Here is an 18,169-nt window from a genome sequence, read left to right as displayed (position 1 = left end):
CCCCCTCACCCACCCCCGCAGCCCCGCCATCCCCCTCAGCTCCCCCCGTCCATTCAGCTCCCCAAGTCCCCTCAGCCAGGCCATGTCCCTCAGCCCCTGCCATGTCCCTCAGCCCTGCCGATCCCCTCTGCCATCGCCTCAGCCCCGCCGGTCCCCTCAGCCATCCCCTCCGCCCCGCCGGTCCCCTCAGCCATCCCCTCCGCCCCGCCGGTCCCCTCAGCCACGCCTGCAGCACCACCATCCCCCTCAGGTCCCTGGTCCCCTCAGCTCCCTCAGCTCCCCCCGTCCATTCAGCTCCCCATGTCCCCTCAGCCGGGCCATCGCCCTCAGCCCTCCCCATGTCCCTCAGCCCCGCCATCTCCTCAGACCCACTATCCCCTCACCCCACGTCCCCTCTACACCGCTGTTCCTTCAGCACCGCCGTCCCCTCAGGCCTGCCAGTCCCTTCGGCCATCCCCTCAGCCCCGCAGTCGCCTCAGCCATCCCCTCAGGCCTGCCGGTGCCCTCAGCGCCGCTGCCACCAGCATCTCCCATAGCTTCCATGAGGGAGCGGGTGGTTGAGGCGAAGGGCCACGTTTCACAACATTTAATCCCAGGCAGTGATAATCTTAGGAAGAGGGTGGTGGAAGCGGTGTTGGTTTCTGATGAGCAGCCGAACCTCTCCAGGCCGCTGCTGCTGCGAAGGGCCGCGGCTGCTGCCGGGTGCGGGCGGCGCAGGCAGCGGGGGGGCGCAGGCAGCAGCGACAGAGGGGACAGAGGGGACAGAGGGGGTACGGGCGGCGGGGGCGCTGGGGAGCTGTTCCATGTGCCGGGGGCACCCCAGGCTGGTGCATACCCCGCCGGGAGGAATGCTGCCGGCAGTGCAGGTGTTGCTAAGTGTCGGCTTAAAAACCACTGGCAGTTCACAAAAGGAAAAGCAAATTTATAAGGAGCGCAGAGGAACGCGGAACAAATCGGGAATTGTGTCACATTTGCCCTAAACCCCCCCAGACCTGTGCAGTTCTGATCCCCACGCCAGAACAGATCAGGTGGAGTTAAAATGGGGCAGAGAAAACCAGCAGCGAGGATAAGAACTAGCTTCAGTGGAAGGAAATACTGACGAAGGAATCTTCAGAGGGGCAGTTATTGTATAAAAAGATAGGTAGTAAAGCTGTAGTTGGTGTAAAGGAGGCAAGCACGACTAATGGAGGATTTCAAATAGGAGAAATCAAATCAGGTACTTAATCACAGGGAAATCGGGGAACTAATTGCCACAGGATGTTTTGGGTACCATAACGTTACTTGGCCAGGGGAGGGTGTGGGGGGTGCGTGTGTGTGAAGAAAAGAGAGAGGAAAAAAGAAAAAGAACAAGATTAGCTATATTCACAAAGATTAGAACTACTAAAGCAGCACCTTTGTCACTGCGAGTGCTTGCACTGCGCTGGCACAGCTCTGAGGCGGTGCCTGAGTTGCACTGGTACAGAACTGCCCTCTTCTCAGCCTTGTGCTGTCAGCTGTGACTGCAGGCAGACTGCAGGAACCAGCAGAACCATCCTTACCGCTGCAGAACAGGAATCTGCTATGAACCAACAGGCAAAGAAGAGCAGGGAGCCAGGGAAGGAAGAGTGCGGTGATCTCTCTCTGCTTGCATCTTGCCCACAGGTCACCAGCAGTGGCAGAAGAAAATGACATTCCTGTCTTGGCTGCCCTCAAAGCAAGTAGTGAGAAGACTGAGCACCTGTGTGTTTCGTGACCTCAAATACACTATCGTAGAGTTGTTGTAAGATTTCTTAGCAAGAAAGTACAAAACAAAACCTCTTCTTTAACTAAAGTCATCCTTATCGCTTTGGTTTACAGCACAGCCCCTAACCACCTAGGCAAGTAAAAGTGCAGGAAGTTCCAGAAAGGGGACAAAATTGAATAAACTGCTGGGAAACTGTTCCTATTTTTAAACTGAAAGTAAAATCCCTCTGCTCTTCTGCATAGCTGAAGTGAGGGAAATGATGTTTGGGTGGGGTTGCTAACAGAGTTTCACACTTCAAATTACACTAGACAGGTAAAACAGGAAATAGGACAAGGAAAAACGATAAGGAGAGATTAGAAGATATTAATTTTGCCTCTTTTTCAGCAGACTGGCTGATGTCTCTACCTGTCTTTGGCAGATTTACACATTTATCATTTTTCTGACTCAATAGTAACAGCAGGAAGGAGCAGAAATTTTGTCAATGTTGTCATCAAAGCTAGAATCCAGCACCATAGAAGGATGTTGCTTTACCCAAGGAATTAACGGCCTACGATTCTAGTAAGCTCATGCTGTCGTCTTCCCAAGAGGCTTTGCATTTTTTCCCCCTCAGTAATAATTTATCAAGAATTATGTTGCTCAGTGTAAACAGCCAAAACTTAAGTAAAGCATACTGAATGCAAATCTGAAAAATCAAGAAAAATGTCCACTTCACAAAAATTCTTCTCAGCATTTGTGAGGTTGTCTTTTGCATTACTTCAATGAAATTAATTTGGGTTTCTCTCTCCCTGTGCAGCAAGACTGCCGGAGGACTATGACTACCTGATGGTGGGACAGGTGGGGTTTTTAGTGTATCATCTGTAAATCAGGGCAGCGCCAGCAATACGTAGTCCATAACTGAAATGCAGAGCATGATTCCCTAAAACTAACACACAGAAACATAGGTCCCTTTTAAGCATTTCTTTCAGCACTTTGAAGCTGAGCCCATAGCCGCAAAACAGATGACTTCTTAAAGACAGAACCATGTTTTTCATCAGCATGAGCGCTGCATGCTCCCAGCAGTACCATGGCTTGCACCTTTCAGTGCCTCAGTGCTCAGGCCAAGTCACACGAGGCTCTTGCAGCAGGTGCAGCAGGAGGCATAGCATGGACTCAGCTCTGTAGCATGCTGGCAGCAACTGCACTTGACTTGCCAAGCACGCCCGAGAAGAGAGGCAATGGTTCCTTCAGCTCTCTTGGTACATTGGCCCCTGAAGCATTTGTGCCTTAGACTTAATGCAGGGGTTCCCCAGAACAACCTGCCGTTTCCTCTCGCCTGAACCGGTAATGATTTTTAGCATGAAATGTCATAGCTCAGTCAAAAGCTGTTGGACTGCACAGGATTTACAGGTAACACCGTCCGTCCGCTGACAACAGCGCCCAGCCTTTTCAGCCAGCCCTGCTGTGTCTTCTGGATGTCTCTTCATGCGTGCTTTTGTCTCCCCCTCCAGCCTTCACTCACTGCCTGCTTTGTCACCCTTCCAGCCCCACGCTGACGTACAGAACTCTCTCTTCCCCAGATTATATCGCTCTGGCTCTGAAGAGCGGTAAGGAGCACATTCCATCGCGCAGCATGGGGTCTCTGCCCCATGGCCTGAGTTTCCTTCGTGCACAGCTGTGGGTCTGGTAGCACTACTGCTGCAACTCAATCACTAAATTGGGAACTGCAGTTCTATGCAGGAATTCTGGCTTTGTTAGCTTTTATTAAATTTGTTCCTCTTTAAATGCTCATCTATTACAAGTCTGTGATGCTGCATGCCTCCCTTCTTTCAATACTACTGGTTAACCATTTTAGCAAACTACTTACTGGGCACTCAAAAGGAAGATGCTCTGCACAGTGAATATCCTGAATCTGTTAAGCCACACACATTAGTCTTTATTTCTGACACAGCTGTGCCAAACGCTTTCCTTTGGCAAGTGCCTATTCTTTCTGCAAATCTAAATGACGTGTATTTTTTTTCCCAATCGTGAGTGAAGACACGTTGCTCTTTGCCACCATACCTAACTTTCCAGCTTGTTTTTGAGTATGACTACTTTCATTAGAAGGTGACAGGGAGCATTTTACTGTCTACAGTCACAAAGAGCAGTGGCAGTTGCAATGATGAATATTTTGTCCCAGCATAAAGCTTTTGCCCTTAGGCTGCTGTCACCTCACCTGAGCACTCCACTGAGCATGGACCCATCCACGCAGCACCCAGTAGGTAACAGGGACTCAGAAAGGTCTGGCCTAAACTTCATGAGACTGAATTTGTGTGGTACTCTTAACAAAAAAAAAAAAAAAAAAAAAAAAAAAAAAAAAAAAGAAAAAAGCTGCTTAATTATGACGATTTTAAACATACCAGGGACCGCGTGCAGCATCTTTCATCTAAGGGCAATTTGGCACATACATTAGTTTTAACTTGAGAGATAGAGATACCCAAGGTAGCATAAACAAATGGCAGTGCCCAAACTTCACTTTCACAGAAATCTAACATTCTGGGAGAAAAACATACGCCTGTTTCTCTCTTGCCCTGCAAACTGAATTGAGAGAAACCAAATATACCCTCAGAAAGCCTGCATCCTTCTTATCTGTGTCTCTCACTTTAAACTGTTTCCTGCTCAGCACTCAGGGTTCACAACACACACACCACCTTCTTTTCTTCTTCCATAACTGAGGCTTAACACATCTCTCCCCATCCCTGCAGTTTTAGCATTATTTATTAATGACTTAGCAGCTGCACAACACCAACCACTGCAAGCTTGACCTGGCTTCTCACTACACCTAAATCTATATTTATTTTGTTCAGTGGATGAGATATTATGGTACATTGTAAGCAGTTCCAGTTGTTAATTTGCTAAGAATTCATGGCAGTTGGCACACTGATAGGGGAAGGCTTTGATCTTGCTGTTTGTGCTAGTTTTAGCCACATCTCAGTGCACATATAGATTACCCCAGGCTGAACATGTTGGCAAATTACAACAAATTACAACTTTATATTCTTTAAGTGATAATACTTTGTTGCCCACTCAATATGCAAGCGTTAAGTCCCCTGTGCTCAGCCTGACATTGCAAGGCGCTGAGCCTGGAAGTTAATTTGTAGACACTAATTTCTTGTAAAAAGATTATTCATGAGTAATATTCAGCAACACTGCCTCCAAAGATGACCTCCTTTTGTGTGACTGTTTCAGGAGCAACAGTTAATTTTTAAATGCAGCAAGCTATCTTGCTACTAACATTTCTAATACAACAAAGTTTTTTGGTGAACAGTGGCCTGAACTATGGGAGTAGTTTACCAAGGATCTGCTTAATTTTATGGATTGGATGCTTTAAATTGAGGATGAGCTTTCTAGAAGCTTCTCTCCAGCTCTGCCATAAACTACAACTTAGCTTGCTGTGCCAAGGGTGATGCAGCTGACTAAGCACAACAGTCCCCATCCATCATCCTGCACAGAGGAACACAACCATACAACCTAGCAGGCAAAACGTGATATAAACTGTTGGTGAAGAGCTAGTGAATCCTGCCTAGCAGCTCTTCCTCACCAAGTCATCATGGGAGAGGCTGGAAGGAGCTGGTATCCCTGGCAGCTGCAGGGTTGTTTGGAAAAGAGCAGAAGGCCTCAGAGCAGAGGACCATAGCATAGGCATGCCTTGTGTCCTACCCTTGGCTCTTATTTATGAGAAGGGATATTAAATTCCTAACGGCAAGGGAAAAAGCAGGAAGTAAAGCAGCATGGCAAGCACTGTGCAACAACAGTAATTCACCACAAACAAAAGAATGGGTCCAAACACAGCAGCACTAATATAGAGATTTTATTTCGACTGTATTGAGTTGTACAGCACATTTTGTTTGTCACAATGCTATCAAACTGATTTTAAGAGTTTTTGGCCAGCACATTGTGACGCTGAAACTCACAAGAGCTAAAAGCAGTTTGGACTAATGGCCTGAACGGAAGGGCCAGGAGTACCTAGTTTCTGGCTTCCTTAGTGCTTGCAGTCATTCTAACATGTGCAAAACAGGAGCAAATCCAGTTTCTTCTGCCAGCCCAACTGTCGCTCTTCCATGTCTGGCAATGACTGCAAGGTACAAGGCAGGGGAGAATCTGAAGCAAGGTGCCTTCTCTTCCCAAAGCCATATTGGTTGTTCCCAGTATGGAAAAGAAGCAGAGTCCAAGTAAGTACAGGGTCTTCAGATGATGCTAGCTTTGTTTGCACTATTGGGATTTACAAAACCAGAGGCTGACATATCAAAGTGCAGGAAAGGGTCATTATTCCATTCCTTCCGACACAGATGACAAACCATTAGCAAAAAATTTGGGAGATGACAACAGTGTACAGTACTTAGCCTCACTAGTAGACCAAATGTCTTCACAGGTCCTCCCCATCCCACAGAAGTCTCAGCTCATGAGGTGCAGAACGTATCTGACACTGTCATTTAGCTGGAAAGAAAACCTGCACTTCTGCAAAGAAATGCCCCGCTTTCAAACTCTTCTTCCTTGTTAATATCCACAGATTTCTTAGGAAGGAGGCAGGATGGATACTCCCCGAGGAATCTAGGCATTAAAAGCCCCTTTTCTTTCTAAAGCTTGCTTGCTTTCTAAACCCAGTTCCTTTTCCTTAGAATGAGTTAGGATTCCTGCTCTCTAGTTTAAAGAAGTAGAGAGGCAACTACAAGTTGGCAACTCTGAACTTTGACCACTGTACAGGAGACAAAAAGAAGTCAAATTCAAGAGGCATTTTAGGTAGCACTGGGGCAAGTCAGAGAGATTGTTTTCACCATGAACAGATGCCACATGTCATGTTTATCACTGTAGCTTGGCTGTACATCCTGAAGTGAAAAGCACAGACCATAGTGTCTATGTCACCCAGTGTCCTTCCCCACCCCCATTTTGGTATCGATGCTTCATTCTCCCTTCTTCGGGTTACATTAAGTGCACAGAAATATATAGCAGCATTTGGACTGAAACCCTCACATACACCAGACAGCACATTCCAGGAGGTAAAACAACACATTATGGCCTATACCCTCAAGGTATCAAGTTTTCAGGATAAAGAGCAGTAGGAAGTGGAGAGCCGAGGGCAGAAAAGGGGTGGAGGAGCAACACAGGAACACAAGTTCTGTTTCCATGCCAGGAGAGGATCAGGGTGCCATTCCTGTGTTAGCACCAGGCTGTGATATGACTGCAGACAAAGTAGACGGGCAGAGCAGAAGTGAAAAAGCCAATTTCCCATCTCCTCACAGTGGTGGGGGGCAGGGGCAAAGTCAAGTGTGTTCACCAATCCCAGCAGAACATGAAAACGGGCAAAATCTGCTCGGCCCATTTTCAGCTGGAATGAATTTCTCTTCAACACACAAGAGAAAATTAATTAGTGATGGCTAATGAGTCTTGTTCACCAAGCTGATCGCAAATCACACTCATGGAAAGAGAATCTACAGAACCAAGAGGCCCAGGCTGAGGCCCTTCCAAAGCACACGGTACCACCTGGAGCCTGCCCTCTTCCTTCTCGTACAGCAGCCTGCCTTTGTAGGGGGAGTTGGTTCTAAACATGCCTTTCTATTGCTATTGCTTTGGGGGTACTTTGTACAGGCAGTATCTGTGAAAACATTGCTTTCCAGCCCACAAAAGAGAAAGGTTGCAATCCTCTCTTTAGCCCTGGATCATCAAGACTACAATGTACGGGCCCACCAGTACCAGAGTGGGGGGACACACCATACCCTCTAATCTCAACTCCTCTGCTCCAGACTGATCGTAAGACTGCTGAAGACAGTGCATTCAAGCTTGGTGTTCAAGTGTTGCACCAAAAGCCTTCACAATTACAGTGGAGGCAGAGTCACCCTTCCAACCCACGAGAGAAAAGGCTGGGCTTAGACAGGTCCCTTGTCTGGCATTCAGCTGGAAGCTGTGGCGATGGGTTTCTTCAGATGTTGGCTCATGAGCTCCCTGGCACGAGACACTTGGATGTGGTCATAACAGGAGTTACAAACGAGGACGGGGTCGTACAACTGCTGATCAGGGATGGGTAACTTTAGATGGCAGCAACCAGCACAAAACACATTCCCACAGTTCCTGTCAAGGAGCAAGAAAACCAGTGAAAAGAGACCTGGGAACCCACAGCAAAACTTCAGCAAGCACAAAGGATCCAGTTTAGGGATGAGGCTTATGATATGTCAACAGGCTTCTTAAAGTATATACTGCAGTCTCCCAGAGCAAGCCAACTGGCTAGCACTAAAAAGGGACTAATGGGCATCACTACCCAGGAGAAGGATCACAGGCCTTGGAAAAATAGAATCAATGCAGAATGGAAGTCAGCGGGGAATTTGGGAGGCTTGGCAAATAATGACTTAAAACCTTCTCCTGAGAGCTGGAGGGATGAAACATCACAGACAGGCATTTTGTGAGGCTTGTGAGAAACAGGCTGAGAGGAAGAGTGGGACTACAGTGATAGCATAGTTTACCTGCAGTGATGCCTCCGCTTGGCCAGCCAGAATTCACAATCGCAGTTAAAACAATGAGAGGCCATGTGGTCTGGAACCCACCGTGTGACCTAGGGCAGACACCAGTCCTCATCAGCTTTCAGTTTGATGACATGACAACGACCAGGTCTCAGGACCCCAGTGCAGGCTGAGCATGGCTTTGGACCACAACAGGCTAGCTCAGAGCGAGCCCACCCCACAGGTCCCTTTCTATCGGGCACAGCAGCAGCAGAGGATGTGTTAAAGGACAAGGGTGGCTGCTCTCTGCCTTGCTTCCAGACCACGCTCTGCTGCCATAACCACCACAGTTAGCTGCAAAGAAACCCTCCCCTGCTGCATTACAACTGCCATAACAGAACACATACCTCAGTCTCCTTCTTATCAACAGGCTCCCAGCTTGCTTCTGACAAACAGTCTTCACTATGATCAGAACAGAAATCCTCAGTGTCACTGCCATCCGATTCCTTCAAACATGTCTGCAAGAAGAGGTGAAGTCACAGATCCCCTCAGCTGCCTCAGTCATGCAGCCAAGGGCACTCCCCACTCTGGCCATGCTCAGTGCTTGTGAGGGACACGTGGGTGGCTCCACAGCTCCCCATACGAAGAGGTAAAGCATTCAAGACTGTAGGAGCCACTGCTTGGCTCTCAAGAAGCAGAGATACCTCCAGGCAGCATGAGGGCACGGCACATGGCCAGGAGGGGAGCAGGGCTGAGAAAGCATAGGAACAACCTTAACCGCTCAACCTAAAAGTAAGAGGTTGCAAACTGTGCATTGGAAAGGGCAATGTGAGGGGGGGCACAGGGACCGCCGCTGCTGGAGCCACACTGCCAGAGTTGGGATGTTGGAGGCAGTTACTTACAAAGTCATCCTCGTAGTCCATCGGCGGCTCGGCTGGAGGGGCACAGAAATGGCGGATGTCCAGGCGCAGCTGCAGCTCTCGCACCTGCCTGCGCAGCTGCTCCACCTCCTGCTTGTAGCTGGCCTCGATCTGCCGCAGCCTGTGCTGAATCACGTCTGTGGGGAAGGGGAGCCCGTCATCATCCAGGTAGAGAGGAGGCACAGGAGAAGGACATTTTGGTGGCACGTGCTTGGGACCAGACGCTTGTTTCAGGTGGCAGGGTAGCCATGAATGGCTGGGCTTCCCTGCAGGGCCTGCAAAATGCGTGCCGCCATGGCCAGAGCAGACTGAGGGCTTTGCACCTTCCCTGGCAGCCCACTGGCCACTGAAGCACAGGCCCGGTGCCCACAGAGGTTTGCTGCTCAACCTCTTGCTACAGCAGCCATAGGAGAGGAGGTGTCTGGGTGCAGGCTCCCCACTGGGGAGTGATGTCACCATTCCTTGAAAACTGTCCCAGTTGGACCCCAGGAAGGAGAACTCGCTGCTTTGGCTCTGGGAAATGGGCTTGCGCCATTGCTCTAGGGGGACTCTCCCCAGCCGGCCAGGCTCCTTGCAGGGCGCACTCCTTCCAGCGTCACCTTTGCTGTTGTCTTCATCCAGGCAGGGAATGCCCGGGGCAGGGCTCGGGATGTCATGACTAGGCCCTTTTGGTGCCAGGGACACCGGGCTGGGAATGTCTTGGCAGGTGGCACTTCTCATGGGGCAGTCTCCTCCATTGGACACCATGCCAGTAGTCTTCAAAGGTTCCTGAGGACAGGTTTCTAACTGGAACTTTCTGGAACTGATGGAAACCCTGTCAACATTTTCCTGTCTAGAAGAATTTGGAGCTGGACATGTGCCATCCAGTTCCTCCATGTATGTTTCGCTCCCCTTTTCTGCCTCCAGAGAGCCACTGCTTGCTGGCACAGAAGCCCAGCCACTCAGTTGTTTGCTATGTCCTGCGTGCTCAGCATGGCTGCTACAAGTGCTGTTGGCTTGCAGGGGAGCGTTTTCCTCTTGCTCCTCCACCTGCTGTGTCTCTCCTGCACGCACCGCACTGCCTTCACTCAAGTGTGGCTCAGCTCCCTCAGCAGCGGCATGCCGGGCTTCCAGGCCCGCCCGGACCTCCTGACAGTGGTTATTCAGGTTGGGATCACTAGACGTGCGGGTCAGTGGGCTGCTGGAGTCACAAGCCGAGAGCAGGTCATCCATAGATCTTGTCTTTGGTAATCTAGAGCCCAAAAGCAAAGCAAATCTTACAACAAAACCCCTGAAACTTCCCTCATTTCAGTCAGAACTGAGGCGAGGGAAGGGAAATGCTCCTAATTATGGATCACAGGGTGGGTGGGGAAGGGCGGTACAGCAGCATGAGCACAATGCTATAGCGTGGCCTTTGCCATCTGCTTTTTTAGGTTCTTCTCCAAGTAGCTGGGACAAGAGCTACAGAGCTCTTGCTCTCCACAGGAAAGATGAGAACAACAGGTAAAACAGAGGGACTGCAATGTGTGAGGAGGTAAAGAAGGCCTGTGGGTAGGCAGCAACCTGGGCCTGGAGCTCTAGGCTCTTACCTATCCAAACATCTGCCACTGAACTCCTGGCTCTGAGGTCCAGGGGGCAGGTAAATGTCCATGCCATCCTGTCCCAGAGGATGTGGCGAGGAAGCTGGGAGATACACTGCTGTCCAGACATGCAGTGCTCGTACGTGGCACACTGGATGCAGCACCTGCAACAACCACTTACAATCAGAGATGAACGCAAAAGAAAACCCCTCCAAACTCTCCCCACACAGTCGCTGGTGCCTGGCAGATGAAAAGCCTGGAAAACTGGGCCAGCAGCTCTACTGACCTGCTCGGACCCCGGCATATAGAGAAGATTGTGGAAGTTCTTATTGCCAGCCCGTAGGAGGGACCACACAGAGCAGGTACGCTTGTAGATGTTGTGCATCTCTCGCTCACAGGGGCTGTTCCCAAGGAAGGTCCCATAAAGGCAGGAATACGTGTGCTGCACCAGCTTCACCTGCAGCATTAGAATGGGAATTATTGTCAGGGCCATTGGGAAATGGTGTCTCCTGTCTGCAGGGGAAATGTCTTGCACTCCTCTGGGACGGCTCCTGCACCTCATACCCAGCTGGTGACCCTACTGTTGTCCTTTTCCACACAGAGCAGGACAGAGAAGGACAGCAACAGGAATCACTTAAAAATGAAAGCAACAGTCAACTGAAACCATACCCATCCCTCTATAACCCTAACCTATATTATTTGATAAGACCGAGATTGATAGCTATTGTTTCCCTAATTTATTTTTAAAAAGTGTTTCAGACTCCTATTGCTGAGATATGCAAATTAGGCTTTTAATCAAAACAGTGCTGCTGATGGTATCTGAATTCACTGGGCTAGAAAGGGACCTGCAGAAGAAGCAATTGAAAGGAACCAGAGAATATAAACCCTTTGTCACTGTGCAGTCTGCTAGGTCCTCTGAGCCTGCGCTGGGAAGGGAGGAGGAAGTTACAAGGAGCTAAGAGAAGCTGGCAGAAGCATCACACATACAGAACCAGGTCAAAATACCACAACTGAAGGGCAGGGCTGGACCCACACAGTGAAGGTATGTCAGGAATGCCAGCAGAGAGTCCCAGCACTACTCAGACACTTGGCCATTTTTAAAGAATTCAACTATTGTTTTCTTTCAGCTACAACTCTCTGTAAAATATCATGGCCTTCCCTCTGTCTCTGCTCACTTCTGGCATGGGATAAAGAGATGTTTGCATGCATATCCCTTACCAAAAAAGCTTCGTTAAATTCAAAGAGGCAAGGAAATTGCTTCAGAAGCTGATGAACCGCATCCAGCCACTGGAGAAACACTGGGCACTGCTCATTCTGATCTTCCACCTTCTCCTGGTGACCACAGCGATCACCAAACTTGTGACCGAAGTCCAGCCAATCTGATTCAACAAGCACCTGGAAGCCCTGTGAATAAAAGAAAAAACTAACTGCTGACACTCTTCTGTAGGCACACAGCAGGATAAGGCAAGGCCCATCTGCCACTTGCGCCAGGTAAACACAGGCCTTCTGAAGGGCTGGAAAGCAGGTTGCATTGGTGGTTGGTCTGGGGTCAAACCTGAATGTCAGAGGTTTCCAAACACAAACTAACAGCTGTTATTTCTATACAAGAAAAAACTTGGACAACATGCACAATTAGGAGCAGGGAACCAGCTGAACCTTGAACACAAGAAGTTATTTTCCACAGTACTTCATCAAGCTGGGCAGAAGAGTGATGTACCATTCACCAAAAACAGGCAGGAAAAGAACATGGAAAAACCCAACACCCACAACTGTAGCTCTGAAACATCACTAAGCTTACTGCCAAATGTGACCCTGCTCCTTTCTCTGGAGACTCAGAGACAAAAAGCTGCCTTTGAACAGACATGAATGAGCAGCCCAGCACAATTCATACCTCCATGGTCCTGTAGTAAGGGTCCAGAAGAATCTTTGCCAGTGCTACAATCTGCGGAGTCCTGTCCCAGCCGTCTGAGCAATGAACCAGCACTGGACGTCCTTCTCTGTCAACTGCACTGGAGACCAGCACTGCTGCCTTCAGCATGACAGAAAGGTGCTGCAGCCACTTGGTACTCTCCAGGGCTGAAAGCCAGCTAAAAGGTGTGCAAAAAGCAAGAAAACAATTGCTTAGCTCTCCAGTGGGAGGATAAATAAATAAATAAATACATACATACACTTTAACTGAAGTCTTTTTGGAGTCCACAATGGAAATCAGTCTTTTCTAAAAGACGCTCAAGAGGAGCCAGCCAGCCTAGAATAAGTACAAAGAATCGAACCCCTAATTTCAATTTTTCCCAGATACAACTCTACATTTTACAAACCCTCAGAGGATACACACAACCAAGTGACACTGAGGCAGTGCTGCAACCCCTTCTGGATTACCAGGGGTGAAAATAAGCAGCGTTCAATCACTGTGAGCACATTCCCTCCATTTTCTGAGGTAGAAACCTGGGACAAGAAAAAGGAAAAGGGAAGGAACCCCCCCCAGGACATTGACAGATATGATGTCAAACTCAGATAGAGAAAAGTCACTTACTTGCTGGGGTCTGGCACCTGACTGCAGACAGCACGTAGATACTGGAAACTGTTACGGATGGAGTGGATGTTGGCCATGCCCATGAACACGACTTCACAGTTTGGGTAATACTCTAAACGCAACAGAGATGGAAACATTCAGAGAGCTGCTGTCACTGCAGCAACTGCCTCCATACACTTAGTTCAGCTGTCCCCTCACAGTACCATTTCTGGTCTTCAGCAGTAGGTAGGCAGTTTTTCTAGAAAAGCCTTGTGGGCCAGCAGCAATAAATACGGAATAACAGACTGCACAAGCAAGAAGGGGAACGTGGTGCTAGAGACTGAGCACCAAGATGCTGACACACACCCCCACCCCCCGCTGTGCTCTAGGACCCCCTTGACAAAGGGGATTCAAGAGGAAGATGTTCCAGGATGCACTTAGCCCTCTGTACCTTCACATTCGCAGCCACCTCCCTTTGCTCTGTTGGCCACAGCCGCAGTGTAGGACCTAGCATCAAGAATCAGCAGCTTCTGAGGAGCTCCTGCGTTCTCCACGCCTGAACACGCGGTCAGGGATGAGTCTGCAGAGACAGACACGGACTGAGCTCCCAGCACCTCCCTCCCTCCTACAACAGGCCTCCAGTGCCGCCCAGCAATGGCTGTGAATGAGCCCAGGGACCTGCCCTACACCCCGCTGTTAAGGCATGACAGGGCACAGATTATCGACCTGGATATTGGGTTAAAACCTTGCACTGTGACAGCCCTGTTAGCAGCAACAGCAACATGTAGGTGTAAAAAGTACTAATTCATGTTTAGGAGAGTGGGAAGGGAGCGAGCTGTCTCACCAAAGTCAGCATCACAGGCCTCGCTGCCGTCGCTGCTCCCATTATGTGGCATGCCACCAGATACCTTTACTCCAGGGTTCAAGGCACAGGCTTTGGCAATAGATGTCACAAGATACTCGTCATCAGCATTTCGCCAGCCCCACCAGCTGATTTCAGGCTGGCTGCAGCGTGCAATCACTGCCCCGTTGCGCACATGTCTGCAAAGGAAGCGAGAGCCTAATGAAGCCTTACCTGGAGAGGTGAGAAACAAGCCCAGCAAACTCTCCCTAGGTACAGTCAACACCTGTGCAACCCCCCCTCACTTTGTCTGCTGCATTTACTCTTGCGTTCAAGCACTGAAACAGGGCAGGGCATTTCAAATAACCATTACTGAATAACAGCAGTAGTGACACAGAAGCTGTCACTCGTGTCACGGCCATGAGGAACATGAGAAGACAGCACAGGAGCGGCTAATGGAGCTGGAACAGCCAGCAAAATGAGATCGCAGAGGAGCAGGTTGCTGCAGCGGCTGTTGGGAGCAGCCGGTGCCAGTGGATGGTGACAGCTCCGGGGGCAGCTGCAGCTCCCTGGGCCTCGCCTAGAGGATCGAGGGCTGTGCCCAGGGATCAACTACCACTAAAATGAAACGGGAGTTTCTGCAGCCAATTATTTAGCTTTTACTGAACTATTTTTATTTATAATGATATACAAATATATACTATTATCTATAAATATATACTATATAAATTGCATATTATTGTATATAGATATGTAAATATCTAAACATTAAACCATAGGGGAGAACTTTAAATAATTATGGTTGTACCTTGGTAAAGTAATACTTATTTTAAAGCTGTTCTGTTCTCCCATTCTCCTTTTTCCTCCTCCTTTAAAGTACATACTGTTGTTAAACCATCTCATTTATCACTTCTAAGCTGGAAAGATTAGCTCACTCGCGTCAGACTGGTTAGTTTCTGGGTGGAGGCCCGAGCTGGTGTTTATTAGCAACCCCTAAAACGTGGAAACAGCCCATCCTGGCTGCTGCTTATTGATGCCTGGCAGAAGGCCTGAGGTAGGAGTAAGTGTTCTTTTTTCACATGAACACACCAGTCAAGTCATTCACAAGTGGCCTGGAAAGGGAACGGGCCATTAGGTGACAAAGTTGCTGGTGATACAGAATTATCCAGGAGAGTCTATGGCTGTCTGGAAAAGGTTGCAAAGGACCTTGTGATAAAAAGAGAGCACAGAATTTAATATAAATAAATGTAAAGTATTTACAGATGACCAAAGCATAACCCCAGCTATGACACAGAGCAGTTCAGTACAAATCAGCAGCCAAACCTCAAAGACTTTGAGGTGATTGGGGAGCTCTCAAATAGCCTCAGCTCAATGCTCAAAAGAAGCAAAACAGTTAAGAATGTGCTAGCAGTTATTTATATAAGAGTAAGACAGAAAATATGATGGCATCACATCTTATGCATCTTCAAAATGACACAAATTTCTCACCAATTCATCTCAAAAAGCGTAACATCGTACTCAAGCCTCCAGAGAAGGGTGGCAAGGACAATCACAGGTATAGAAGAGCTTTGCTATAGGGACAACTTAAGTAGGAAAAAACTCCCCACCACAAGAGGACAAGAATGGGTGAGAGGCATAAAAGGTCATAAAAGATAAAAAAGTGCATTTGGAAGATTAGTCTTATTTTTCCCTGACAGAAACACAAACAGGTACTGGCATGGTCGTGCCATATGTTTAACAATTATTTTCCAGGCAACAACAAAACAGACAGTGGACTCTGCCACAGTGCAATGTGGAAGTATAAACTGGTTCCAAAATACATTGAAGTCATGGAACGTGGGTCCACCAAGTGACCATGAAACATGACCACACATTCTTCTGAATAGTCATTGTAGGAAATCTAAGATATTGGCTGCTCCAAAGATGCACCAGGAAAGAATACCTGCATACTTGTCCCATTTATTACACTTCCCCGAGATGCTGCTCACAGTGCCTGGCTCTTCTTGGAGACAGGGTAATAGATTGGACAGCCCCGCACCTCAGTTCTTTACAAGAAGAGAGCTTGCCCCTCCCTATCCCACCACCCCTCATGCAGCACCTCTCTGAAGATGAGCTGGAGTAATAACAAAGATATAGATAAAGCTCCTGACAAACAACATCCAAGTATTTGTCTTTTCTTTGTAGGTCAACAGCTCTGCAGAAGTTGCATTGGTGGCAGAGCTGGGGACGTAATGCTTTAGATCCTAAAGCACACACCAGCACACACCTCAACCCACTGCTCAAAGGCTGTTTAGCTGCCTGCGAGGGCTAATAGAAGCACTCTTGAAGGTATTTCTTTCTCATGCTGCCACCCTGTAAGAGGCCCTGCTGTTCCACGGAAGATGACAGTGCCTACTCATGTCATTTGCTGTAAGGCAGTACACCAAGAAAATGCATCAAGGCTTTGAACTCAATCCTCACAGCGGTGCACAGTATCTCACCAGCAGCTACCGCATTTTGCGGGAACAGTCTTGCTTCTCAGGGACAATGTTCCCTTATTCTCCTGAGGCAACTTATCAATAAATGCAGAAAACGTATTATCATTAGTGACACCTCATAGCCACTAACAATGAAGACTTTAAATTGAAGACTTCCAAAGAAATAATAGTCACGTTCAGCCAAGTCAGAATACTGTAAGCTCCTTTTTCTTTCAGCGCTCTCTGCTGCTGCTCTGTTTTGCAAGGTGACTTACAGAGCAGTCACTCCCAGAAGATCTATTCCTGTCTTCAGGATCGCTCAAGTATGGTCAATACAGACAGCAGCAAAGGCTTTGTTTGTACTAGTAAATGAAACTGAGCCAAGGTGTGGACTTAAGCACCAGCCTGTGATCATCCAAGCTTGTTTGTTAACACACCTACAGGTTTTGGCCTGTGCCAACCAGCACTTACCCAAACAGTGCCTGAGCACGTTTTGGGGAAATGCAGATGCTGTGCCAGGGGCTGCTCCCAACAGGCATTTGGATGCAATGGCACTGTCTGGGGTGCAGGAGGCAGAAGAGCTTAGCTGTGTAGGCCACCTGAAGTCAGAGGTAGCATGCTTAAGGTAACACTACAAACATAGCCAGAGTCCTACGGCTTCAGAAAACTTTGTAGCACAAACTTCTCAGCATTGCAACAAATGCTGGGCAGAGGTTGGCCTTGAGGTAGCCAGTTTCAACAGACATAGTGACATGCCAATAAACACAAGGAAATACGGCCCCCATTGATGAGCATGAAGTCACTAGCAAGCAGAAAGTATAGCAGATGCCAGCAGACAAATCAAAACCGCAACTGAGCTTGCAGTGAGCTTCCAGGTCAGGGGGGCCCCCATAGCTTGACTCTGTGGTCTCCTGTAAACCCACAAACATATGAACCATTCTGGCCCTTGCTGTGGAACTTTTCTTCAAAGGAAAAAGCTCCTTTCTTGAAACTGGAATGGCAGAAGGTGCCATAGTGTTTTAACATATGTTGACAAAATTATTCTTTAGAGCGCCTCAGTTTACTTTTAATGACTCAAGAACCCGAAGCCAGAGTATGCGGTGCATTTGTAGTTTATGAATTGAGCTTTTACTCCCAGATTTGTTTGGAGCACAAGGCTAAAGTGCATCTGATACCATCAGTACATGCTATTTAGCCCATAACAATCATCCAGAAAGCATCAAGTCACCTCTCTGTTACTTTCTGGCTGTCAAAGTGCTCATCCACAATGCAAAGTCAAACAGCTTAGCTTGAAACAAGAAAAAGCCGAGAGAGGGTTTACACAGCTGTCACCTAAAGGTTCCCAGCTGAGAGGCACATCTACAAGTGCTTTCATCTCTCAAGTCTCAGCTAAACTCCTGGCTCACTCTGGCATGACCTGAAGAGCCCGAGACTGAGCACTCAGCCATGGTGCTGGAGCAACGCCCACTGGTTTCCCGCTGCTGCCCCAACAGCCACTGCAGCATGAACAAGGCAAGGTGATGCTGAGTGTCTGTGAGGAGCTTTCTCCCTAACATAGTCCCAAGGTCTTCTCAAGGTGGCTGTATAGACAGAGAGTAGTAACAAGGAGCGGCTGGCATACAATGCCCGTCTGCCTCTGCAGTCAGCTAAATAATTAATTGCATCCTTGGCGTTGTTTTACAAGTGAATTGTGCCTGGAGGCTCCTGCATCTCTG

The 18,169-nt window shown here is 48.3% G+C and overlaps 1 protein-coding gene across 6 annotated transcripts in view; it reads right to left on the bottom strand.

Moving 5' to 3' along the window:
• Window positions 1-5,534: 5,534 nt before the first annotated feature.
• MTMR4 (myotubularin related protein 4) overlaps window positions 5,535-18,169 on the bottom strand; it is a 57,652-nt gene continuing 45,017 nt past the window's right edge. For all 6 annotated transcript variants that reach the window (XM_040612308.1, XM_040612302.1, XM_040612298.1 and 3 more), the window contains 11 exons: window positions 14,002-14,198; window positions 13,609-13,737; window positions 13,179-13,290; window positions 12,540-12,735; window positions 11,867-12,052; window positions 10,935-11,105; window positions 10,658-10,812; window positions 9,072-10,320; window positions 8,577-8,687; window positions 8,194-8,282; window positions 5,535-7,804 (listed from right to left, as the gene is read on the bottom strand). In XM_040612308.1, coding sequence (XP_040468242.1) covers window positions 7,627-7,804; window positions 8,194-8,282; window positions 8,577-8,687; window positions 9,072-10,320; window positions 10,658-10,812; window positions 10,935-11,105; window positions 11,867-12,052; window positions 12,540-12,735; window positions 13,179-13,290; window positions 13,609-13,737; window positions 14,002-14,198 — 2,773 coding nt within the window. In that variant the 3' untranslated portion in view covers window positions 5,535-7,626. The remainder of the gene's footprint in view (window positions 7,805-8,193; window positions 8,283-8,576; window positions 8,688-9,071; window positions 10,321-10,657; window positions 10,813-10,934; window positions 11,106-11,866; window positions 12,053-12,539; window positions 12,736-13,178; window positions 13,291-13,608; window positions 13,738-14,001; window positions 14,199-18,169) is intronic.

This window comes from Falco naumanni, chromosome 1 (assembly GCF_017639655.2).
Source record: "Falco naumanni isolate bFalNau1 chromosome 1, bFalNau1.pat, whole genome shotgun sequence".
Taxonomy (NCBI): Eukaryota; Metazoa; Chordata; class Aves; order Falconiformes; family Falconidae; genus Falco; species Falco naumanni.
Note: the sequence above shows the minus strand (reverse complement) of the source record. Positions and strands in the feature narration are given on the sequence as shown.